The sequence below is a fragment of the Ammospiza nelsoni genome, chromosome 27 (genome assembly GCF_027579445.1).
Source record: "Ammospiza nelsoni isolate bAmmNel1 chromosome 27, bAmmNel1.pri, whole genome shotgun sequence".
In the NCBI taxonomy this organism is placed as follows: Eukaryota; Metazoa; Chordata; class Aves; order Passeriformes; family Passerellidae; genus Ammospiza; species Ammospiza nelsoni.
Window position 1 is genome coordinate 4,156,298 of NC_080659.1, and position 24,040 is coordinate 4,180,337.

The window sequence follows — 24,040 nt, forward strand, 5'->3', positions numbered from 1 at the left end:
ACCCCGCGTGAATCCGTGTTGCCCCCCCATAGCTCCCCCGCTAATCCCCGTGAACCTCCAGTTAACCCCCGTTAAAGCCCCGTTAACCTCCGTTAACCCCCGTTAAACCCCCCGTTGCCCCCCGTTAACCGCCCCCCCCCTCCGCCGCTCTACCGGGCCCCGCGCCCTGCCCGGCGCCGTTCCCCCGCCCGTCCGCCAGGCGGCGCTGCGGCCGCGCCCCCGCCGCGCGCAGCATTTGCATGCCGACCAATGGCGGCGAGGGGCGGGGCTCTCCGGGATAGACGGACCAATGAGAGCGCGGGGCGGGGAGGGGCGGGGCCCTCCGGGCGCGGTGGGCCAATGGCGGCGCGGGGCGGGGCGGCGCGGGGCGGGGCCGGGTCCCGCCGCCCGCCCGCCGCCCGCCCGCCCGCGGGGAGAGCAGCGCCGCGGGCCCCGCGCGCACCGGCCCCGCCGAGCCCGACCCCGGGCGGCCGCGGCTGCTATGCGGCTTCGCGGCGCACGGCCTGCACCGGGTAAGGGGGGACGCGCCGCCGCACCGCTCCCGCCGATGGGATCGGCACCCAGAACGGGAGCTCCGCCGCGGCCGTAGCCGGGACCGGGAGTCGGGGGCTGGGCGGGACCGGGGCCGGGGAACGGAGCTCAAGACCGGCCGCCTCTCCGAGGTGGGCTGGGCCCTCCGCTGCCGGTGCTGGGCGGGAGCGCGGCGCCCCCTCCCCCCGCGGCCGGTTACCGGCCGCCTCCCCCACGCGGGGCTGGGGTTCCTCCCCCGCGGTCGGTCCCGGCCTTGACTCTCCGTTCTCGCCGGGCGCTGCTGTCCGGGCCGGGCAGAGCCCCGTGGCCCCGCCCTGTGCCCCCCCCCCCCCCCCCCCAGCCCCGCGGTGTCCCGGGGTCCGGACGGCGGAGGGGCCAGGCCGGGCCGACCCAGGCTCGCCTCTCCGCGTCGGGGGCGGCCGTTTCCCCCCGTTTATTCGCGGGACCAGGGCCCATTGGGGCCCCGCCGCCTCCGTGCCCGGTCCTGCTGAGCGCCGCCGGTGCCACGTGCCGCCGGGAGCGGGGCCGGGCTCCGTTTTGGGGATGGGACTCCTGTTCTCCTGGGCTCCCCGGGGAGGGCACCCACCGGGCACCCACGCTCAGCCTCCGCGACACCCCGGAGCCCTTCCCGGCAACGCCGTGAGCCCGCCCGGGGGGTGTCCGGCCGCGGCCAGCCCAGCCCCGGTGTCGGTGGCACAAAGGCCCTTCCGTCACACCCCCGCTGCCTATTTTTAGCCGCTGTCGCTGCCGAGCACCTGCCCCGGGGACGCGGGTGACGCCGCCGCCGCCTCGAATCCCTCGCGGGACCCCCCGGTCACCGCCCCACGGCGGGGAACAACGCACCGGCCCCCGTGGCCCCGGAGGGACAAAGGGGCACGGCTCAAGGTCACCGGGGTGCCACGGAGCCCCGGCTGTGGCCGCACCACTCGGGTTTCCCTGTGGAGAAGCGGCAGCGTGGCTCCGCGGTGCTCGGGGAGGCGGCTCCGCGCCCGGTGCTGGCACCGTGTCACCCGGGGGGCCGGGAGCACGTGCCCGGCTCGGTCCGGCTCCGGTTCGCTCGTGGATGGCGCTGGGGACGGGGTTGAGGTGCGGTGCGCGGCCGGTGAGCGGCGGCTCCGGTGCGGGAGCGTCCGTACCGCGATCTGCCCTCCGTGAGGGCCACACAGCGCTGGTTAGAGGGGAAACTGAGGCACGGCTACTGCTGGCCCGCTTGTGCCGCGCCTCTGCCGGCTCCCCATGGAGGCGGTGGCTGCCGAGCTTGTCGTGACGGCCGCGACGTGTCCGTGCATGGCGTGAGCCGGCCCGGGAGCGGATGCAGCCGTGGCGAGGCGTGGGGGAAGCGGCTCCCGCCCGCCCGCCCGGCCGCGGCCCCGCAGCCCACACTGGCAGCGGGTTCCTCTTTCCAGAATGCGCGGGATCGCGGCGTAGCTGCCGGTTGTTCTGGCCCCGCAGCCCCACGGTCTGGCCCCGTGAGGGTCCTGCCGTGGCAGCTGAAACGGGCAAAGACCGTGTCCGGTACAACCGCGGTGCTCCGGTGAGCTCCTTCCCTGTCGTCAGTGCGGACGAGGTCACGGTTTGGGACTGGCCGTCCACACCGGGGGCTGCCGGTCACACCAGGGCTTGAGAGCTCAGTGGTAGAAGGGATCCAGACCAGGGTGTTGGGGTTCTGCAGGGTCAAGCTGAAATCCCCTCGGTGTTTCCCAGTGGGGCAAAGCACAGATGAGCTGCTTGCAGGCTCGTGTTGCCTTGGAGGCCCCCCAGGGAAGGGGAGCAAGGGGACTGAGCCCGTTTGCCAGGGTTTCAAAGCTCTGCCTGTCCATCCCCTGGGATCTGCCCCGGGGTGCTTTGGGGCCCCTCCAGTGTGCAGGGCAGCCCCCAGTGCTGCCAACGCCCCACCACGATGTGGGATCCCCAGCAGGGGATGTGCCTTGTCCCCTGTGGGGGACCCGGTGGATGTCCCTCCCCAGCAGGGCCTGTTGTTATCAGCGGGCGTGGGTCCGCCGGTATCCGCTGCCTGCAGGGCCGGGCAGGGCTATCGGGTCCGGCAGGCCCCTTCCCCCTCCAGCAGCAGGCCCGGCCGCCCTATCTCATTAGCTCGAGATTAATGAGGCTCCTGCGCTGTCTTTAACTCCTTCCTGCTCACCAGCTCCTGCCCACAGCTCCGCTGACCCTCTGCTCTACTTGTCCCACAGGTTTGCGCCGACGCCTGCCGGACACTGACCCAGCTGAGGATTAGGGACACCGGCTGCGAGCAGGGGACCCTGAAAGTGCGAGCTCTGCGAGGGAAAGGGTGATGTGCCGTGCTCCAGCTGCTGCCTGCTGAGCCTGAGGACGAGTTTTGGAGCCTGCCTGGGACAAGCAGCACCTCAATCTCAACGGGGCAGCGCCAAGCCTGCGACGCACCGTAGCCCTTAAGCCAAGGAGACATCGGACCAAGCCTGAGAGGGATCAAGGGGGCCACATCCTTCCTTCCTAACCCGGTGTCAACCCCGACGGCACTGCCCTCACCCCCCGGCAGCCCCTTCCAGGGCTGCCTGCCCGTGGCGCTGCCCAGCTTTGGCCCCCAGCCCCGCTGGAGCGCGGCAGCCTGCCGGGCGCTGCCCCCCGGGCACTGCCCCCCGGGTGCATCGCCCCCCGGCCCCCCGGGGACCCTCCGCCCGCCGGCAGAGCCATGAAGCTGCAGGCGGTGATGGAGAACCTGCAGCGGCAGCAGCGCGCGCGGCTGCAGCTGGCGCTGCAGGAGCAGCAGCAGCAGCCACCAGCACGCTGCACGTCCCCTCCAGCGCAGCCCTCGCAGCCCCCGGCGCAGCCCCGGGGCCGTGGGCAGGAGGCGGCAGCGCCCTCGGAGGAGGGAGCGGAGCCCGAGAGCGCGCACATGCAGCGGGCACAGATGGCCGCCCTGGCTGCCATGCGGGCGGCCGCCGCCGGCCTCAGCCACTCGCCCAGCCCGGGGCTGTCGGATGAGAGCCAGGCCTCTGAGGAGGAGGAAGAGGAGGAGCGCGGAGAGGAGGAGGAAGATGGCGGCGGGTACCAGCAGGAGATGGGCTCTGAAGAGGAGGAGGATCTGTGAGTGTGCTCGGGTGGCTCTCGTGGCTTTGGGGAAGGGGCAGGGAAGTGGCACAGCACTGGTGGGGCTGGGCAGGCTGAGGGGATCCTGTGGCTTGGGTTAGAGCTATTGGGGTATTTCAGAGCAGTGGTTTGGCTCTGTGGTGGTGATTCCTCATGCTGGGTTGGCACAACGTCCCATCCCTGCCTGCCCAGCAGCCACGTGGGGCTGGGACAGAGGACCCCAGGCTGGTGTTAAATTATGCAGCACCCATGCATCCTCTCAGGGCAGGGCCAGGCCAGGAGCCATCTGGCAGAGGAGAGGTCCGTGATGGAGCTGCTCCCAGGATGCTGGGGGCTGGCTGTGCCCCAGAGATCTGCCCCCACCAATGGGCTGTGCTGGGTGGGTGGTCCCAACCCCACAGCTGGAGTGGGCAGGAGAGAGGGATGAACTTTAGGAACCAGCATGGGACCAAACCTCTTCTCTCCTCCTGGCTCCAGAAAGGGCAAATGGGATGAAGATGACTTTGAAGAGGACCTGGGTGAGGAGGAAGAGGAAGAAGAAGAGGAGGAGGAAGAGGAAGACTACGAGGAAGAAGAAGACATGGGAGAGGAAGGGCTCAGCTCGGCAGAGGCGGTGCGGGCGGGCGCGGGGTCCCTGCTGCTCCGCAAGCCCCCAGCGCCCCAGCACTACCGGGGGGAGCCCCCACGGCTGCCAGGGGGGCAGGAGCGGCTGCCCCCCGGCCTGGGCCACGCTCAGCCCCCGCCACCAGCCCCTGACCACGGCGACTGGACCTACGAGGAGCAGTTCAAGCAGGTATGTGCCCGCCGAGACGCGCTGTCCGTGCCCTGCCGTGCCTGTCGCTGCTCCTGCTCAGCGCTGTGTCCTCAGAGCGTGGGGAGGTGCCTCTGGCAGCGCCGCCTCTGGCTGTGTTCTCCTCGGATCCAGCTGCTGTTGTCATTAGGAATGCGTGGGATTTCTCCGGGGTTTTAGTGCTGGGCTTGGTCTCGCCCCTTCCCTGGTTGGGTGGCTCTGAGTGGATCCTGTGTCCAGGTTGTGCAGTTGGGTTTGCTGCAGGGATATGGGAGGATTCTTGCTGGAAGTTATGAAAAAATCACGCCAGATTTATAAATCTGATGGATCTCTTGGTTTTCCACTCTCCCCAAGCCATTTTCCATGGGGACCTGTCTGTCTCCCATCACTGTCACTACAGAGCTGATGCCTGGCAGGCCAACTCAAGCTCTGGTGGGGGGCAGAGCTGCACCCCTGCTGCTGCCAAAATGCCATGAAAAAGTGAAACCAGGGAGAAAGCACCTGGCTGTTCCCTTCTTTGCCTTCCCCAGGCAGTGAGGCCAGCACATTCCCCCTCTCCCAGCACCAGAGCTGGCTGCAGTCCACTCTCACTGACAGAAGAAAACTGCTGCAGCCAGGGCTCCCCGGGGGCTGCCCGGCACCTTTGATGTGTGTTTAAATACATCAGAGTTTGGGGGAAGGGGCAGCACCAGCAGCAGCAGATGGGACCCAGATGGAGCAGCCAGGGCATGGTGGCCTGTCAGGAGGGATGCGACCACCTCTGCCCCTTCACTTTCAGGAGGCTGCCACATCCCTTCCCAAATGGGGGAAGGGGCTGCCGGGGTCTGCTGGCACACATGGATGTGGGCAGGCTCAGAGCAGGGCTGGCAGAGGGAAGCAGTGGCCATCCTCCTGGTGCTGCCTGACTGTGGGGATGGAGAGATGTTCTGTCCAGCTGCAGGGCTGGAGAGATGCTCCTGCTTGGCTGTTGGGATGGAGAGATGCTCCTGTCCAGGTGCAGGGATGCTCCTGTCCAGCTGTAGGGATGCAGGGATGCTCCTGTCCAGCTGCAGAGATGCTCCTGTCCAGTTGTAAGGATGGAGGGGTTCCCCTGCCGAGCTGTAGGGATGCTCCTGTCCAGCTGTGGGGATGTAGGGATGCTCCTGTCCAGCTGTGGGGATGGAGAGATGCTCCCGTCCAGCTGCAGGGATGCAGGGATTCCCCTGTCCAGCTGTGGGGATGCAGGGATGCTCCTGTCCAGCTGTGGCGATGGAGAGATGCTCCTGTCCAGCTGTGGGGATGCAGGGATGCTCCTGCCCTGCGCATCCCTCGCGCCGCTGCACCCAGGCTACCTGCTCTTCTTGTGGTTTCCCTCTCTTGTGCTTCCTGCCGCCGGCGAGCGAGGGGCCAGGGCCGTGAACTCGTAGCTGTGAAAAGGCTTTTCAATACCACAACTCTGATCTTCCTGTTCGTCGGCGTGTCAGTGCCGTGGCCTCTGCCAGGTGCCCTATCACAGCCACAACACTTGGGAACACCGACTGCGTTCCCAGTGCTTTCCTTGGCCCCCAAGCCGTGCTCCCGCTCCCTGGGCACCCATCTCCCTCCGTATCCCTTCCTGGGGTCTCTGGGAAGAGCCAGCTGGGTGTTGAATGTTGGAAGCAGCCGGAGGGGATGTTGGAAATCCTCCGTGGGCGTGGAGGAGGAGCGGAGGCGACGCCGGGCCCGGAGAGGCTTTCCCCGGCACGTCAGCCCCGCGCGAGCGAGCGCGCTTGGATCGCGGCCCCTGGAGCGGGGCCAGGCACAGCCGGCGCTGGCCGGGAGCTCCTCCTGGCCAGGCTCCAGCGCGTGCCGTGCCGCCGGGCTCCGGCCCAGCAGCCCAGCTGGGAAGGAGCAGCAGGAATGTAAACAGCGAGGGAGGGCAGCACGGGGCAGGGGATGCCGAACGCCGTCCATCCTCGATGCTCCTCGCTGTGTTGGAGGCGCCTTAGGGGGAACCCTGGCAGCAGGGTCACTGTGTGGGGCAGGGGAAGCTGTACCCCATCCATCCCCATTTGTGGAGGTGCCTTAGGGGGAACCCCGGCAGCAGGGTCCCCATGTGGGGCAGGGGGTGCCGTACCCCATCCATCCCTGCTGTGGTGGAGGCGCCTTAGGGGGAACCCTGGCAGCAGGGTCACCCTGTGGGGCACGGGATGCCGTACCCCATCCCCGCTGGTGGAGACACTTTAGGGGGAACCCCAGCATCAGGGTCCCCATGTCTCAGGTTGCTGTTTGATAATTGCTGCCCCGAGATGTGCAGGATGTCTTTGCTTCGGCCTGTGCCTGAAGAACGAGTCTGGACTCTTCACTTTTCGGTCTTGAGGTTGTTTATTAATTCTTGTCTATAAAATTTTACTTTCTGCTCAGCAGGGCAGCCACAGGCACTCTCTGTGTTGTCCTTTTATACTACAAACTACATATATCATATTTACACTTCATGCCCAATACCTATCACCTATGTTAGACAGTGCACTTCTACTCTAAACCAATCCCGAAGTGCCAACATCACTGCTGAAAATGGAGAACAAGAAAAAGAAGAAATGCTGGACACGCCCAAGTTCTTCCATCTTGTCCCCATAACCCCCATACCAGAAATCCTAAAATCTACATTTTCACCCTGTGATCATTTTATTATTATACTATTTAAACCTCTGTGACTTTCAGGTCCTCATACAGAGTTGGCAACTTGCTTCAGGGGTCAAAATCAAATTCCCAGGTGATCTGGGTTGCATGCTAGGGTCTCTGAGCCCCCTGGCGGGGTCCTCAGCACCTCTGGGCACCCAGAGGGATGTGCTGAGTTCTGACACCCATGTGGGTGAGCCAGCAGGGATGTGGTGCTGTGAGTGGCTGTAGCAATGTTCTGCCTGCCTGCTCTATGAGGGATGGGCTCTTTTGGAGTTGCTTTTTATTTTTGCCAAGGAGCTCCTCAGTACCGGCCACCAACTTAACTCCCTGGCTATCCAGCTCTCCCTGCTGGGAGTTCAGATCCAGTTTGGATTCAGCTCTGGTTGTGCTGGTGCCGTCAGCATCCTTGGCCCGTGGGTCTCTGTGCTTGAGAACACCAGACAGTGCCACCATCCCCTGTGCCCGTCCCCACACCCAAACCCTGTCAGCCGGGAGCTGCCCCCATCCTCCCTCCACCGCCCGGTTTTATTGACCCATCTGGGACGGATTCCTGTGAACTGGTGCTCGGCTTGCAGCCGTGGGGGGCCGGAGGCAGGAGGAGGATGGGGCCCAGCTGAAGGGAGGAGGAAGGGGAGGGCGTGAGGAAGAGTTATGGAGGTGAGGGAGGTTAGGGAGCCGGCGCGTGGCACCTCCCCGGTCCCCAGGGACGGCTACTGCACAGGCAGAGGTCAGCCCGGCCTGACCCGGGCGCTGCAGAACAAAGGAGCCCCCAGCCACACGGGGAACTCGGGGGCACCGAGGCTCCTCAGGGTGGGTAGGGGGGAAAAAGGGGCATTTTTGGGTAGGAAGAGGCTCCCCATGGGAAATGGATAAAAATCCAGCAAGCAAAGGGCTAAAACTGCTCGAAGTTCTGTGCCCCAGCGCTATGGGGGCTCTGCTGCTGCTTCTGTCCCCCAAGATCCCTGCTCTGATCTTTCTGTTTCACTATTGCTATTGCTGCTCCCTGCTAATATGGGGAGCGGGAGGAGTGGGAGCCTCTCTGGTGGAGTTGCAGCCCCTGGAGCTGGAGTTTCCAGCCTCTCTGCCTCTTTTGGAGTTTGCTGTGCTGCTGTTGCTCCCTCAGGCGCGGGCACCCTGCATGCCAGTGCCCCATCCCATATTGCAGGAGCTCAAGGAATCCATCTCCTCCCTGTGCTCATCTGCTCCCTGTGTTCATCTCCTCCCTGTGCTCATCTCCTCCCTGTGCTCATCTCCTCCCTGTGCTCATCTGGCTGCAGCAGCCACCACTCTCCCTCTGGGGTTCTCCATTTTGGGGTGTCCTGCAGTGGCTGCCTCAGGCTGATGTTTAACCACCCCCATTTCTGCTTCAGGAAGGATTTAAGAAGTCGCCACAGTGCCAATGGGAGGCTGTGCCATCTGAGGGGTTTTGGGGGGTGTTGGTGCTTTAGTGAGGTAGGGGTTTCTTGTGTTGGGGACATCTGAGCCGTGCTGGTGGCACCCAGGCGCGAAAACCTCAGCCCTTATCTGGGCTGGTGCAGCTCACCCCGAGATAGAGCGTTTCAAAGTGCACTGCTGGGGGAAAAATAAACCGAAAGCAACTCGGCGACCTCGGCAGGGCTGCGGGGGTGGCTGAAACCGGACCCCCCCCTCCGCCCAGACCAGCACATGGCTGCTGGAACTGGGATTTTCCAGGAGAATCTGGAGCAGCAGACAGCCCGTATCTCCTCCTCTGAATCCCCAGGAGCTCCTTAAGGCGTGGGGGATCCCCTCTGAACCCCTTTCTCTCGTGGATTATTCTCCTTTTCAAAGCCCAAAGCCAGCTGGGGGCGTGGGGCCTGAGCCAGGGGGCCCCGTGGCCTCTTAACGAGGGCGGGAGGGTCCATTTACTTTCTTTAAAATATTGATTAGAGCTTTATTGCATTAGGCAGCCGAGCGGATGAGCCACCCCCAGGGAGGGCGAGGGGGCCCCAGCGAAGGGAAGGGGGACCCGAGTGTCACCACAGGGCCAGGGGGCCACTTCCCCCTACCCACCCACCCACCCACCCACCCACCCAGAGGCAGTTTAGCTCCCAGATAAGGGGGGGAGTGCCCTGGGGCCCCCGGTTAGGGTGCTGCTGTGCCGGGGAGGTGATTGCAGTGCCTGGCCAGGCCAGCAGCAGATAAGGCAAGCAAAGAGGGGATCTGAGCAGGACAGGAGTTTGGGGAGTCAGCAGTGGACCCCTCCTGTAGGATTGACGGGGGTATGACAGTCGGGATGGACAGAAACAAGAGATCTCTGGGGTTTATTGCAAAGGGCCTGGGTGCAGGGCCCTGCTGGGAGCTGCCAGGCACAGCTCAGAGCAGGGCCGATAGGAGAGAGGGGTAAAGAGAGAGAAGGCAAGAGAGTGGTAAAGAGATGAGAGAGTGAGAAAGGGTAAAGAGGGTAAAGAGAGAGTAAAAGAGGACAAGGTTCCTGTTAAAATACAATAAATCTTCTTCTGGTCGTGGAACTTGGGATTTATTGCAAAGGGCCTGGGTGCAGGGCCCTGCTGGGAGCTGCCAAACACAGCTCAGAACAGGACTGAGAGGAGAGAGGGGTAGAGAGTAAAAGAATGAAAGGGGTAAGAGAGTTAAAGGCAAGAAGCAAGAGACAAGAGGTAAAAGTGCGAAGTTCCCGTTCCAATAGAATAAATCATCTTCTGTGTTGAATATTCTGATTCTCGCTAACCAATCTAGTACAATACACAAATCCTATGGCATTTCCATACAGCCTATAAGAATCATTACATTACCATACTGTGCTACATTTTAAACCCTAAAAACTCCTCTTTGGGCCCATTCTGCCAAACTGTAGGGTCTGCTCTGCCCCTTGGACCTTTCTGCAGGCCGAGGGTCTTGTTTCATCAAAAGGGGATTGCCTTCAGCCAGCCACACTGTTGTTTTCCCGTTGTTCAGTAACTAAAGGATCTCAAAACTTGCTTTCATTTCAATCTCTCTTGTAATTTCTATTTTCTCAAAATCTTTTGCCAGACAATCATATTTATCAGGCTTTCCTGCTTCACCTTCCCCAACACCCTCCCAAGACAAGGTCTGCGTCCCCACCCCTGCTCACCCCGCAGCACTGCCCCAAGGGGTGCTCCCAGCCGGGGGATCCGGCACAGTAATTGGCTCATAGAGCTCAGGGAGCATTCCCGGGGCTGTAATCCCACCAGATCCCTGGCCAGAGGTCAGGGACTTCTCTCGGCGAGAGCGGCTTAGCCGCCGAGTGCCTCCCCCAGCCAGACGCCTGGGTGCTCACAGGTGCTGCTCCCGGCATCCCAGCACTCGTCAGGCCATTTCTGCAGGATGATTAATGAGCTTGAGGGACAAGGGGACACATCCTTTCTGCTCGAGGTTCTCAGCCAGTGCCTTCACCCAGCTAGACCATGCCCCCATCACCCCTTGTCTTGGGAGTCTTGGGAGTTGGGCTGGCTCCTCGCTGCTTGTGTCCCCCCCCAAAGCTGCATTTCCCCCATGCCTTGACCTCCCCAGAGCTGGGGGGGATTAAAGCATGGGGGAAATGCATTTCCCCATCCTGGCCCTCCCAGAGCCCTGTTCCCTCCACGCCCCAGCCCCCCGGGCTGACTCAAGGGTTGCGGAGGTGGCGGCCGCCTCCCCTCTCAGCACAGCTGAACTAACAGGGTTTATTTAAAAGAGAGGAAAAAAAAAAAAAAAAAAAAAGAGCAGTGCAGGGAGCAGGGCCTTTGTCAGCAGAGCCCCCCGCCCCCACTGCAGCGTTGGGCAAGGGCAGGGTTGCTCCATCACCCTATTTCTGGCCCAAACCGCAGGAGAAATGGCAGCTGGTCGCAGGGCCCAGCCGGACGTGCTGCAATCAGGGGGGCCAGGGCAGGGGGTGTTTGGGGCTGGGGGGCCCTGCTCAGAGCCCCTGGGGCAGCCAGACTGGGGGGTCAGGCTGCAGCTCCTTGCCCAGCTCCTGACCCGCTCCCTGACCCTTAATCTGCCTGTGCCTGGATTCCACTCTGGGATAATCCACCCTGCACTGGGGCTGCTGCAGGCCAGGGCTCACCCCTGAGGAGAGTCCCCTGCTCCTTGTGTGTCCCACAGGCTGGGCTGTGTCATTTCTGTGGCAACAGTGGCTTCCCTGTCCCCCCACAGCAGCTGGCTTGGGGTCTCACCTTGGTACAGGTGGCACTGGGCGCACCCAGGCAGGTACCAGCCCTAAACCCCTTCAGCAAAGGGTTTCACCTCCTGCCCCTGTTTCCCCTGTGAAGCCTCCAACTTGGGCACCAGTGCCTGATTTTGGAGATTGCAGCACCTGGGACGTGCTGTCTCACACTGCCACCCGCTCAGGTGCCACGGTGGGATGGCGTCTGTCACTGTGGTGCCATCACAGTGCCCACCACCACCTCCTCCTCTCAGCGTGAGGAAACTGTGAGGTTTCAACGCTGCTACAGCAGCTCAGCAGTGATGGTTCCCGGGGCTGACAGCCCACAGCTGGCTCCTGTCAACCCCATCTGTGGCTGCTGGACCCCTTCCAGCTCCTCCAGCGGCTCTGCTGTGGCGTTCCCAAGCATTCTGTGCACCCTGGCCCTGCCCACGGGACCCCAGGGACCCCCTCGGTGGTGCTGACGGAGGGCAGAGGTGCAGGACCTCGCATTTCAGGAACAGATTTGTAATTAGCCAAATCCCAGCGGGCGGTGGAAGCCCCGGTGACTCATCTGCCAGGGCTTACCGCGATCCCCTTCTAAGACGATCATTTACATATGGTGGAATTTAAACCCCTGTCTTGGCTTCCAGGCCTCGATGCTGCTGCTGCTGCTGCTGCCACCTCACCCGGGTCAGGTCCTCAATGAGGGTCTTGGCCCTCCAACCCTGAGGAGCTTCATCTTTGGAGTCACACAGGAGGGACAGCCTGAACTGGGGGCTCACCAGGTGCCCCGAGAGTTTGAGTTGGCTGCTCTGGCCACATTTCCCCAGCTTAGCACTGCATAGCTCGTTCTCAGCTGCCTTCCCTGGTGGCAGGAGCCAGCCTGGTGTCTGTCCTTCCTCAGACGAGCTTTCTCAACAGCGCCTGACTCGGCTGGATTAATATTTGTACAAGGTCCAGTGTGATAGCAAGCATGTGTCAAGGGCATGCACCAGCACGCACACAGCAAGGGCCGGGAGAGCTGCTGGGCTGGCTCCCATCCAGCCAGCCAGCCCAGGGAACAGCCCCAGCGCCCCAGTTATCCCTGACCCCTCACCAGGCTGTGCCACACGTCCTCACTCAGACACGGAACCAGTTTTGATTCCAGCCAGAGCCTGGCTCGCTGCCGGCCAGCAGCGAAGTGCCGCTGGAAACGCCGCGGCAGCAGGAATCGCTTCCTCCTCTGCGGCAAGGGAGCAAACAGCAGTGGCACAGGGAGCCAGTGTCAGCCCAGGGGGATCAGGGACACAGGTCCTGGGAGCATGCAGCAGTGGCACAGGCGTTCTGAGAGCTGTTGTCAGCCTGACCTATGGCAGGGACATGGATCCTGGGGTGCTGGGAGCAAACAGCAGCGGCGCAGCCATCCCAGGAGCCGGTGTCAGTCCAAGGGGATCAGGGACACAGATCTTGGGATGCTGGGAGCAAACAGCAGTGGCAGAGTCAGTGTCAGCCCAGGGGGTTCAGGGACATGGATCCTGGGATGCTGGGAGCGAACAGCGGTGGCACAGGCATCCCAAAAGCTGGTGTCAATTCGGGGGGATCAGGGACAGGGATACTGGGATGCTGGTAGCAAGCAGCAGCGGCACAGGAGTGCCAGGAGCCGGTGTCAGCCCAGGGGGATCAGGGACATGGATCCCAGGATGCTGGGAGCAAACAGCGGTGGCACACTGTCCCAAGAGCTGGTGTCAGCCCGGGGGGATCAGGGACAGGGATATTGGGATGCTGGTAGCAAACAGCAGTGGCACAGGCATCCCAGGAGCTGTGTCAGCCCAGGGGGATCAGGGACTCGGATCCTGGGGTGCTGGGAGCGAACAGCAGTGGAAGAGCCATCCCGGGAGCCGGTGTCAGATCTTCTGTCTCAGGGACACGGATCCCAGGAGCTGCCGGCTGGCTGGGCACAGCGGCATGGCCGGGCTGGGGAGGGGGGCGACAGCGCAAGGACAATGGGGGGTCAGCGGGGTTAAACGGTGACTAATTCGCCCATTCAGCGTCCCCTGCGCCGCTCGGGGACACCCGCCGTGCCCTGACACCCGCCGTGCCGTGACACCGCCCGCCGTGTACCCCCAGGGTCACCCGCATGGCTCCTGTGTGGGGAGGAGGTGGGCACCGGGTGGTCTCGGGGACCCCCAGACTGCCGTGCTGATGGATCAGGACTGGCTTTCTCACCAATGGATGCTGTGCCCACCACTGGATCCCCCAGCCCGAGGAGGAGGTACTGGTGCAGAGAGGCACCTGTGCTCGGGCCGTGTCCCCTGAAGAGGGGACAATGCTGGGAACCGGTGTGAACAATGGTGCTGACGGGAAGCTCCCGGGCCCCCTGCCCAGCTGCCCCCTCGGAAGCGGCCCCCCAGCCCAGCCCAGCCCAGCCCGGCCATGCTCCAGCAGCAGGAATCCCGCCGGGCCGGTCAGTGGAGTCACCGCCAGCTCTGGCCATGTGGGCGAGGCTCCAGCCAGCACATCCCCCACCAGCAAAGTGTTGGGACATTTTTGGGGAAGGGGCACGCACACCTCCCTGCCCCCAGCAGCCCCTTCCCACGGCGGGTTGTGCCCCGGGGGGCTCGCAGGGGATTAGGGATGGGGACAGCCAGGGGTGACCTGTACCTAAGCCGAGCGCTTTATCTGCGTAGGAATCTGCTCTGGGGCTGGACTGCTCCCTTTGCCCTTCACCGGGAGGGATTTACCCCGGCAAACCCTGCACCCTGTGCATGGAGAGAGGAGCTGCTGCCTTGGGTACCCCCAGTCCTGACTCAGCCATCGCCTTACAGGAAATCACATCCCCAGCGCCTCCGAAACGCCCCGCGTCAATCCTTGGCTCTGGTTTTTACAAACGACTTTCTTATTCTGAATAAGTGCCCTCTCCGACCCCACTGCGAGTCCCGGCGTGCCAGAGGCCGGGGGCTGTGTAGGGGTTGGGAGTGGGACGGGAAACGCGCCACAAATGTGTTTATTCTTGGTTAAAGAACTCGTTAGTGTGAGCAGGCTCTTCCCCAGGCCAGCGTGGCCCCTCGCTGTCCGCGGGACAAAGGGATGCATCCCCGGGGGCTGCCAGAGGAAGGAAGGAAAGGAAGAAAAGGAGAGGAGTAACCCCTCAATCCTGTCACTGCTGCTCCTGCTACCTGCCGAGCTCTCCCCGCTGCTGCCTGCGTTGTGTTTTTTCCTTAAATACAGGAATTTGGGGGAGTTTAGCCCCTGGAAGGTGGAGGTTGCCACCAGCCCCCATCCCTGCTGCAGTGGCCCTTGGGTCTTGTCCCCAGTCCCGGCTCACGTCACGGTGTGCACGTCTCAAACCGGTTTTGGAGGGAAGGAGGAAAACCGAGAGTGTTGCCACTTCCTGGCAATGGAAAAGAAACTTGAAAATTAATCCCCGAGGCCTGAAAACCCGGAACCGAGCAGCAGGGGGGGAAGGGGAGGTGTTTTTATGTTTTTTAACTCGGACGTGGGATGCAGGGACACGGACTCCTCCATGACATCTCATGGGGCAGACAAGGGAGTCCTGCCGAAGGGGGGATTTGCCTGGCACCAGCATGAGCCTTGTGAAATGATGCTTCTCCTCCTGCTCGGGGGCTTGGGGAGGGTTCGGACCCCCCATCCCCGGCCCGTGCCGAGGGCTCTCCCGCATTCCTGGCATTGCCATGGGGCCGCCTCCTCCCGCCTGCCCTTTGAAAGCCAGCAGGGTTGGGATTTTCCTGTAATCTGGTTTGAAACATTAATCCGGTCATCCACACCAAACGCCGGGCCGGCATCCTGCCGGGGGTGCTGGGGCCGGGGTCAGGGCCACCCGCCCACCGCCTGCCTAATTCCTCCTCCACTTAATTATGGATCTGCTGGCAACGGCCATCTGGCTCCGTGTCCTCAGCCGGCCGGGGGCCGAGGGGCTGTGCTGTGGCCAGGTGGGCTGGGCACTGTGGCCAGAGCCACCCCGTGTTGCTGGCATCGAGCATTCACCCTGGAATGGTCAGCACTGGGAGCACTGGGTCACATCCCCCACCCCAGGGGACTCTCAGGGATGTGGGGAGCATCTCCTGCTCCCCCCAAGCCAGGCTGGGGTGGCTGTGTACCACAGTGTCCCCTGCCACCACACCCTGCCGTGGGGACCCCACGGTAAGAGGATATTCCCGAGGCAGCTGCGTTCTGGATTAAGTCGTTTCCAGCTCCCTAATTACGAAACATAAATGTATTGACTCAGCGGCAGCGGGCGGCCTTGCCTGCACGCCGGTACCTTTGCACCGAGCACCGCGACGCCGCGTGCTCCTGCGAGGAGCTGGCCTTGAGCTGGGCACAAACCAGGGCTGAGAGCAGGAAGCAGGGCACGGGCACGGGGCAGGGATCAGCACCAAGCAGGCACAAGACTCAGCACCTGCTGATTTCGGTGCAGCAGCGCCGGCCCGTGCCAAGCTCAGCTGCGCGCTGGGTTTCGCATGCTGCCAAAAGCAGAACGTTTCTGTTCCCCAATTTGCATTCCGAGCCCCGCTGTCCCAGCTGTCCTGCGCTGCCGTTGGGGCTCTCGGGGCTGCTGTGCCGTTGGCTGCGGATGGCGTCAATGCAAGGAAATCCTGCGAGGGGCAGCTGGGAGTCACTCGTCTCTGTCTGTCCCCTTCCGTGTCCTGCCTGTGCTGGGGGTCGAGGGGGAACAGGGGTGGTAAGGGAGGACAGGGGCAGTGTGGCAAATGCACTCTGTCACACTCCACAGTGCACACCAGGGCTTGGCAAACGCACTCTGTCACACACCACAGTGCACACCAGGCACATCCCAGCCGTGGCTGGGCATGTCTTCACCCCACAGTGCTACCAGATGAGCACCTTGGGCAGGTGCCTGTCACTGGCAGTTGGTTCTGTTGGCAGTGACAGAGGTAAACCAGGGTTTGGAGGGTCCCAAGGGGAGTTTGTTTCTCTGCTTGGCACCGTAACCATCAGCAGCAGCTTGTGCAACGTCCTCTGCCCGGCAGCCGTGGCGGGTGTGCCGGCAGGGCAAGAATGGGGATCCCTCTGCCCACCATCCCTGGGCACCGCCATGGCTTTATCACAGTTGGGCAGGGGGGAGAGTGGCTGCAATCAGCTGAGTTTGGCGTTGGACCACCGGGGCTCACACTCGGGGCAGCCGCCTGCCGCAGCCACTAATCCCCCTGTCCTGGCCGGCCACGCTCTCCTCAGCTGACAGTTAATTTTCTTTCATCCTCTTAAACGCGTCCATTCCCCTCGGGACTGAGTCCAGGAGGGGGGTGGATCATGACCCCGAGGGTCTTGGATGAACCAGAGTGTTCGGTGCTTCCCCAGGATGGCATCGGGCGCTGGGGAAGCCCTTTCCTATCTCTTGTGTGTGGCTCTTGGAGCTGCTCAAGGAAACGGGGGAGGCTGGATTGGCACCAGCCCAACATCCCTCAGCTGGCACAAGCAGCCCGGTGCAGCACAGCCCCAAAAATCACAGCGCTGCTGCTGTGCCGTGGCTCACTCCCCCTACAGCACTGCCACACCAGACCCTTGATTTGAGGGGGTTTTGAGGGTCTCTGCCGGTGGTGCTGGTGGCTCCTGCCCTTGCCCTGGGGGTGTGCAAGGGTCTGGTCGAGCCTGCCGAGTTTCCCAGGGGAACTGGGGGGGTTTATGGCCCCGCTTATCATGCGGCCCCATTGATCCCTTTGATCGGCGCCGGCGGGCGAGTCCGGCCCTGCAGGATCCGGATCCTCCCCGCGGGGCTGCAGGAGGAGGGGGCTCAAGGCAGGACCATGCCCACCCATCCACCTGCCCACAGCCCTGGTGCCATGGAGGGAGTGGGCACATGGGTGACCTGCAGTGCGTGCCTGGCTTATTTTGGGGGGGTATTTATTTATTTGTAGCCCCTCCCGGCCCCCCGGCAGTTGTTCAGAGCTGTCGTGGAGAAAAGCGGAGCTGTGGTGGTGTCTGGGCAACGCCTGCCCCCACAGCCCTTGCTCCAGCACCCTGCCCGGCTTTGGGAGGGTTGGGAGGTGGGATTATCCACCAGCCTGCAGGCAGGAACAGCGCTGGGCTTGGGGAGAGGCTGCATGGTGTGGCGTGGTGTGTGCCTGCGGCGTGCCGGGCGCTCCAACCGGCCGGTGCTGAGCCATAAAAGCCATAAATCAGGCAGGAATGTGCCGGGGTGGGGGGTCCCACATGGAGATGCCCCAAGCAGAGCCGGTGATGGAGGTGGTGCAGCAGCGTGTCAGAGCCTGGCCCAGCTCTGCCTTCCCCCAGTGCAGGATGTGTCCCTGCAGGGTGGTGGCACACACAGGTTCATGGTGAGGCACACTGGCTCCTCCTGGCCATGGCTCTCTCTCTCTGTGGCACCCCAAGCGTGGAGGGACCACGCTGAAGAGTTGCTGTGCTGTGCAGGCTGTGGAGGCTAAAAATAACAGGGGTCAGCGTTCCTGGGAGGAGCTGGGGCGGTGTTGGCAGCCTGGGAGCCACTCCAGCCATGATCCCGGAGCTGAGCTACAACCAGGGCTGGCAAGGTCAGCCCAAGCTGCAGGAACCCCCTGGACCTCTGCAGGGACCCCCTGGACCTCTGCAGGGACCCTCAAACCATTTGGTGTCCTTTGAGGCTGCTGCAGAGGAAGCCAAGGGGTCTCAGGTTGGGGGACACACATGGGTTAAGGGGGTTTCTGAGCATCTCTCTCTTCTTTATGCAGCTGTACGAGCTGGATGGTGACCCCAGGAGGAAGGAGTTCCTGGATGACCTGTTCAGCTTCATGCAGAAGCGTGGTGAGTACCCAGCTACACACCCACGCTGTGCCCCCCTGCCCACTCTGTGCCCACCCTGCTCCTCCACACCCACCTTGCACCCCCCACATCCCCCCCCAAGGCCAGGGGCTCATTTCCTTGCCCCTCATTAGTGCCCTGAGGTCACGGCTCCAGCTGAGCTGCTGGTTAATCTTTAACCCCTCCAGCACAGCGGGGTCAAACCTGCTGGGCTGGATCCAGAGCCTGCAGCCCCTCCTTGTCCCCCTCCCTTCACACCGAAACCTGCAGCCCCTGGCTGTGTGCCCCCTCTGCCCATTGCCTGGGTTATTGCAGCCCCTCTCTGTGCCCGGGGAGAGGCCCTGGCTGGGGGGCCGGGGGTGGGAAGGGCTGAATCCTGCTCGAGGGTCTGGTTCCTGCGTGGAAAACAGCGCTGGAAGTGCTGACACAGGGCTGGCTCTGGCCCTTTGTCCGACAGCACTGGGAAGGCACGTGTGCTTGTGCAGGGGGGCTGGGGCTGCTGGCTGGGTCCCCCTGGCCATGTCCCGTCCCCTGGCTGTGTCCCCTGCAGTCCCCCCACCTCCATCCCCTGGAGTCACCCCACCTGCATCCATTGGGGTCCCTCACCGCACGGCTGGGAAGGTGGGGACCCCAATAAGGGATGCCAGCCCCCTCCTCAAGCTGGAGGGACAAGCCCCCCAAGCTCATAGGAGACCCTCAGAGCCGGATTGTGCCACCCCCCGACGTTGTAAATAACTTCTGTTGTTTTCGGGTGCCGGCTCAGCCCGAGGAACCGGCTCAGCCACGGCAGCGGGGCTGTGGCTGCAAACTGCGAGTTTCTGTTTCCTTTGTTCGGGGCTGATCTCAGGGGAGGGCCTGGGGGGGAAGAAGGGGACAGTGGAAGGGGAAGGAGCAGCATGAGCCCCCCCAGCCCCTCCACTGCCCCACGGGGGTCTCAGCAGCTGCGCCCCCACTCTGGGTAAGAAAGCAGCACCCCAGAGCAGCTCTCTCCTCCCGCCGCTCCCCAGGGACCCCCGTGAACAGGATCCCCATCATGGCCAAGCAGGTGCTGGACCTGTACATGCTGTACACGCTGGTGACCGAGAAGGGGGGGCTGGTGGAGGTCATCAACAAGAAGCTGTGGAGGGAGATCACCAAGGGGCTGAGCCTGCCCACCTCCATCACCAGCGCGGCCTTCACCCTGCGCACCCAGTGAGAGGGGGCTCGGAGGGATGGGGAGGGAGCGAGGCCTTGGGGGTCCCCCTACCCTGTGCAGGGCATGGATGCTCAGCACATCTTGTGTGTGAGCAGTGGGGAGGGAACAATGAGGGTGGCACACAGGGAGTCCTTGGGGGTCTCTCTGCCCTGTGCAGGGGTTGGATGCTCTCAGCACAGCCCTGTATGTGAGCAGTGGGGATGGAGCAAATGGGGATGGGACACGGGGAGTCCTTGGGGGTCCCTCTTGCTCAGCACAGCCCTGTGTGTGAGCAGTGGGGAGGGAACAATGGGGTTGGCACACAGGGAGGGGTGCCCAGCCACTGTGTCACCCTCACCATCCCTCCCGTGTCCCGTCTGGCCGCAGGTACATGAAGTACCTGTACCCCTACGAGTGTGAGAAGCGTGGGCTGAGCAACCCCAACGAGCTGCAGGCGGCCATCGACAGCAACCGGCGGGAGGGCCGGCGGCAGGGCTTCGGGGGCTCCCTCTTTGCCTACTCACCCGGTGGCACCCACGGCCTCCTCTCCTCGCCCAAGCTGCCAGTGCCAGCGCTGGGGCTGGCATCTGCCACCAACGGCGGTGCCATCACGCCCGGCCAGAAGATCAAGAAAGGTAATGGTTGTTCTGGGGTCTGCCTGCTCCAGGGTGTGGTTGCAAGCTGAGCTCCATGCTAAGCCCTGGAGATGTAATGATAATGGGGAGAGCTGGGGGAAGCAGGCAGAGGGGTCATGCTGCTCTCCCCTCCTTGGGCTCCAGGGCTCAGCCTGGGGGCTCTGATTCCAACCACCCATCTCTGACCTTTGGGCACCAAACTGTTGACACCCTGGGGGACCCTGATTCCAACCACCCATCTCTGACCTTTTGGAGGGACAGCAGGGCACCAAACTGTTGACACCCTGGGGCCTGGGGACCCTCATTCCAACCACCCATCTCTGACCTTTGGGCACCAAACTGTTGACACCCTGGGCTACCCTGATTCCAACCACCCATCTCTGACCTTTGGGCACCAAACTGTTGACACCCTGGGGACCCTGATTCCAACCACCCATCTCTGACCTTTGGGCACCAAACTGTTGACACCCTGGGCTACCCTGATTCCAACCACCCATCTCTGACCTTTTGGAGGGACAGCAGGGCACCAAACTGTTGACACCCCGGGGTGGCGGCACCACCTGTGTCCCCACCCCTGACACCCGCTCCCCCGGCAGAGGAGGACTCTCCCATCCCCATCTCCATGCCCACCCGGCTCCCGGTGTCCCTGGCCGGGCACCCGGTGGTGGCGGCGCAGGCGGCCGCGGTGCAGGTGGCAGCGGCCGCCCAGGCCGCGGCGCTGGAGCAGCTGCGGGAGAAGCTGGAGTCAGGGGAGCCGCCGGAGAAGAAGCTGGCGCTGGTGACGGACGAGCAGCAGCGGCTGATGCAGCGGGCGCTGCAGCAGAACCTCCTGGCCATGACGGCCCAGCTGCCCATGAGCATCCGCATCAACAGCCAGGGCACCCGTTCGCCAGGTCAGTGCCGGCCCCGGCCCCGCGGCCCCGCGCGGCTCCCGGCCCCGGCGGGCTCGGTAACGCGGCTCTCCCCGGCAGAGAACCGCCCGGACGCCGCCGCCGCCAGCAGCAACGGAACCAACAGCATCAGCATGTCCGTGGAGATCAACGGCATCGTGTACACAGGTGAGGGGCTGCCCTGTGCCACGCTCCTGCTGCCCTGCATCCATCTCACAGCACCTATGCCTCAGCTCTGCTCTCTGCTCTCTCCCCCAGGTGTGCTGTTCGCCCAGACGCCCGGCCCTTCCTCCTCCTCTTCCTCCTCCTCCTCCTCTGCCTACAGCAAAGGCAACGGCGGCAGCAGCCGGAGCAGCGGCGGCAGCGGGGTGGGGAGCGGCGGTGGGAGCGTGCCCCCCGCCCCGGCCGGCCTGGCCGTGCCCCCCAGCTCTACCTCCAACAGCGCTTCTTCGCCTTAACGCCCCCAGCCTCGGGCACCGGCGCCCGCGGGGGGACGGGGCCGCACCGGGGCTCGCCGGGGTCTTCTGGGGTCTCATTGGGGTCTCACACGAGGTCTTGCCAGGGTCTCTCTGGGGTCTCACCAAGGGTCTCACACGAGGTCTTGCCAGGGTCTCTCTGGGGTCTCGCTTGAGGTCTTGCCAGGATCTCACCAGGGTCTTGCTCGAGGTCCTGCCAGGGTCTCACTGGGATCTCACCAGGATCTCACCAGGGTTTCATTGAGATCTCGCCTGGGTCTCACTGGGATCTCACCAAGGGTCTCACCCAAGACCTGGATGAGACTGGGGCCTCACTGGGGTCTCACCAAGGGTCTTACTCGAGGTCTTGCCAGGGTTCTCTGGGGTCTTGCTCGAGGTCCTGTCAGGGTCTCACTGGGATCTCACCAAGGGTCTGGCCCAAGGTCTTGCCAGGGTCTCAACAGGATTTCACCGGGATCTCACCAGGGTTTCACTGAGATCTCGCCTGGGTCTCACTGGGGTTTCACTGAGATCTCGCCTGGGTCTCACTGGGATCTCACCAAGGGTCTCACCGTAGATCTTGCCAGGGTCTCTCTGGGATCTTGCTCAAGGTCCTGCCAGGGTCTCTCTGGGGTCTCAACAGGATTTCACCAGGATCTCACCAGGTTTTCATTGAGATCTCTCCTGGGTCCCACCAGGATCTCACCAGGGTTTCATTGAGATCCCACCTGGGGTCTCACCAAGGGTCTCCCCTGAGGTCTTGCCAGGGTTTCTCCTGGATTTTCTCAGTCTCTCGATGGGCCCTGCCCTTGTTCTCCTGTTGTTGGATTTTCCTTTTCCAGGCAGAAAAGCTTTAGCCCGGGGGGTTTTGCTGGAGCCACCGCCGGCCGTCCGGCTGCGCCGCTCCGGGACCGTTTACCTCACTCACATCACACTTTGCACTGTACATTTATTATTATTATTATTATAATTATTGTTATTTTTTAACTCGTGTTACCTCCAGACAGACGCACGGACGCCTGCCGACGCGAGCTCTAGCGAAACCCCCCCGGAATTCTAAAGGAAAAAACAAAACAAAACCAAAAATCCTAAAAAAAAATATTTGGAAATAGGGAGATATTTTATTCATTTCCATCCTTTTCCCTCCTTTGTTTTGGGAACTCCACTCTCTGCAGGATTTTAAGAGGTTGTTTTCGATTGTTTTGTTGTAAATAGCTTCTATTTTATTCTCTAAAAAAAAAAAAGAAAAAAAAAAGAATCAATCTTTTAACATGCAAATGATATATATTAGTCTTCATCAGGGAAAATGGGAGCTTGGAAAAAAGTTGGAATCTCCTTTCTCCTCTCCTTATCGGTGGTTGGGTCCAGCTCTGCTCCTTCCCCCACCGCCAAATCCTAATTTTTATTCCTCCCCTTGCATAAAACTACTGTTTAAGGCCACTTTGGGCTTATTTCCTCCAAAACCAAGCAGCATCCAGAGGATGGGGATGCTCAGAGCTGCAGGACGCTCTGGAGCACACAACCCAAAGCATTTATCTTAAACCTCACAATCTCAGTTTCTTTTAAATATTTCCCTCCTCCTCCCCCTCACAAAAAAAAAAAAAAAGAAAAATTATTCACCCACATCTGCGTGAGACACAATCCAAGCCGATACCGAAACCCCCTCGCCCCCCTCGGTATCTCCGTTCTCAGGTTCCCACCTGGAGCACAGGGTTTTTCCCCCCTTCCCCAGGTGCCCCCCAACCCCAACCTTTTATTTTTAATTTCACTCGGGGAAGTGGCGATCTCAGGGGATTTGGGTTGTTTTTTTGGTTTTTTTTTTCCAGCTGGTTTATTGTTGGTTTTGGGGTTTTTTTTTTTTTTTTTCCGTGCTGGAATCCCCTTGGTGGCTCTTTTTTGGGGTGGGGGTCTTGGTGGCTTCGTGGACCCTTTTTTGGGGGGGCCTGGGAGGGTCCGTCCAGCTCCTGCTGCTGTTGGGGTCCAGCCCAGCTCCCCATAACGAGAAATTCCAAGGGGGAATTTTCATGCCCAGGGCAGGCTTAGATTTTCTTTGTGATTTTTTTTTTTTTTTTTTTTGCATTGTACAGTCACTATTTTGGGTTGTTTTGGGTTTTTTATTTTTATTTTCCCTCCCCCCTCCTTTCCTTTCCCCTCCTTTTATTTTTGTTTTTGAGAGCGGGTGACTTTCCACTGTATTTTTCTTTTTTTGCATATCGATTTAAAAATAATAAAAAAGAGCCTAAATCAGTTTTTTTTTGGGGGGGGGGGTTTTGGAAAGAAAATTAAACTAAAGGAGCAGCCCCAGCTGCAGCTGCCCCCTTCCCCCCCCAGCGTTGCATATCTTAACTCAGGTAAAAAAGGAAAATGAGAAAAGAAAAAAAAACCACAAAAGACAAAAAAAAAAAAAAAAAAAAGGAATAAAAAAATAAACCACATTCTACCTCTGAGTGCGGCGGCCTCGGGCGCACCCGGGGCCCCGGTGAAAGATTTCAGTTTTTGCAAAACATTCAGGTATTGAGACTTTTTTGATTATTATTAAAAAAAAATAATTAAAAAATTTAAAAAAAAAGAGAAAATAAACTTAAAAAAACACTGAAAGTTTACATTTTATAATAACATTATTATACAGATTGTATTTAAACGTCAGAATATTTAAGACAATTGTAACCCTGTAAAGTGAAGAAATATTAAAAAAAAAAAAAAAAAAAGTTGTGTTGTTTGAGGTTTCTTGCCTTAGGGATGCCTATAGGATTTCCTTATGGATTTGGGGTATCCCTGTGGGTTGTGGGGTATCAATGGATTTATGGGGTGATGATAGGATTATGAGATGTGCATGGGTTCCCCATAGGCCTGTGGGGCGTCCATAGGGTTGGGAGGTATCCGGGGCATCCTTAGTTTTGTGGGGTGCTCATGGGGTTCTCATGAAGCTATGGGGTGACTATAGGATTGTGGGGTGTCCATGGGGTCCCTATGGGGCTGT

At 61.4% G+C, this 24,040-nt stretch overlaps 1 protein-coding gene across 1 annotated transcript; it reads left to right on the forward strand.

Moving 5' to 3' along the window:
• Window positions 1-415: 415 nt before the first annotated feature.
• Window positions 416-23,490, forward strand: ARID3A (AT-rich interaction domain 3A). Its single transcript, XM_059489951.1, has 10 exons — window positions 416-512; window positions 2,724-3,597; window positions 4,078-4,393; window positions 17,837-17,909; window positions 18,914-19,097; window positions 19,468-19,715; window positions 20,312-20,608; window positions 20,687-20,773; window positions 20,864-21,157; window positions 21,204-23,490. The coding sequence occupies exons 2-9, from the start codon at window positions 3,203-3,205 to the stop codon at window positions 21,061-21,063; spliced, it is 1,800 nt and encodes a 599-aa protein (XP_059345934.1). The 5' UTR covers window positions 416-512; window positions 2,724-3,202; the 3' UTR covers window positions 21,064-21,157; window positions 21,204-23,490.
• The last annotated feature ends 550 nt before the right edge of the window (window positions 23,491-24,040 follow it).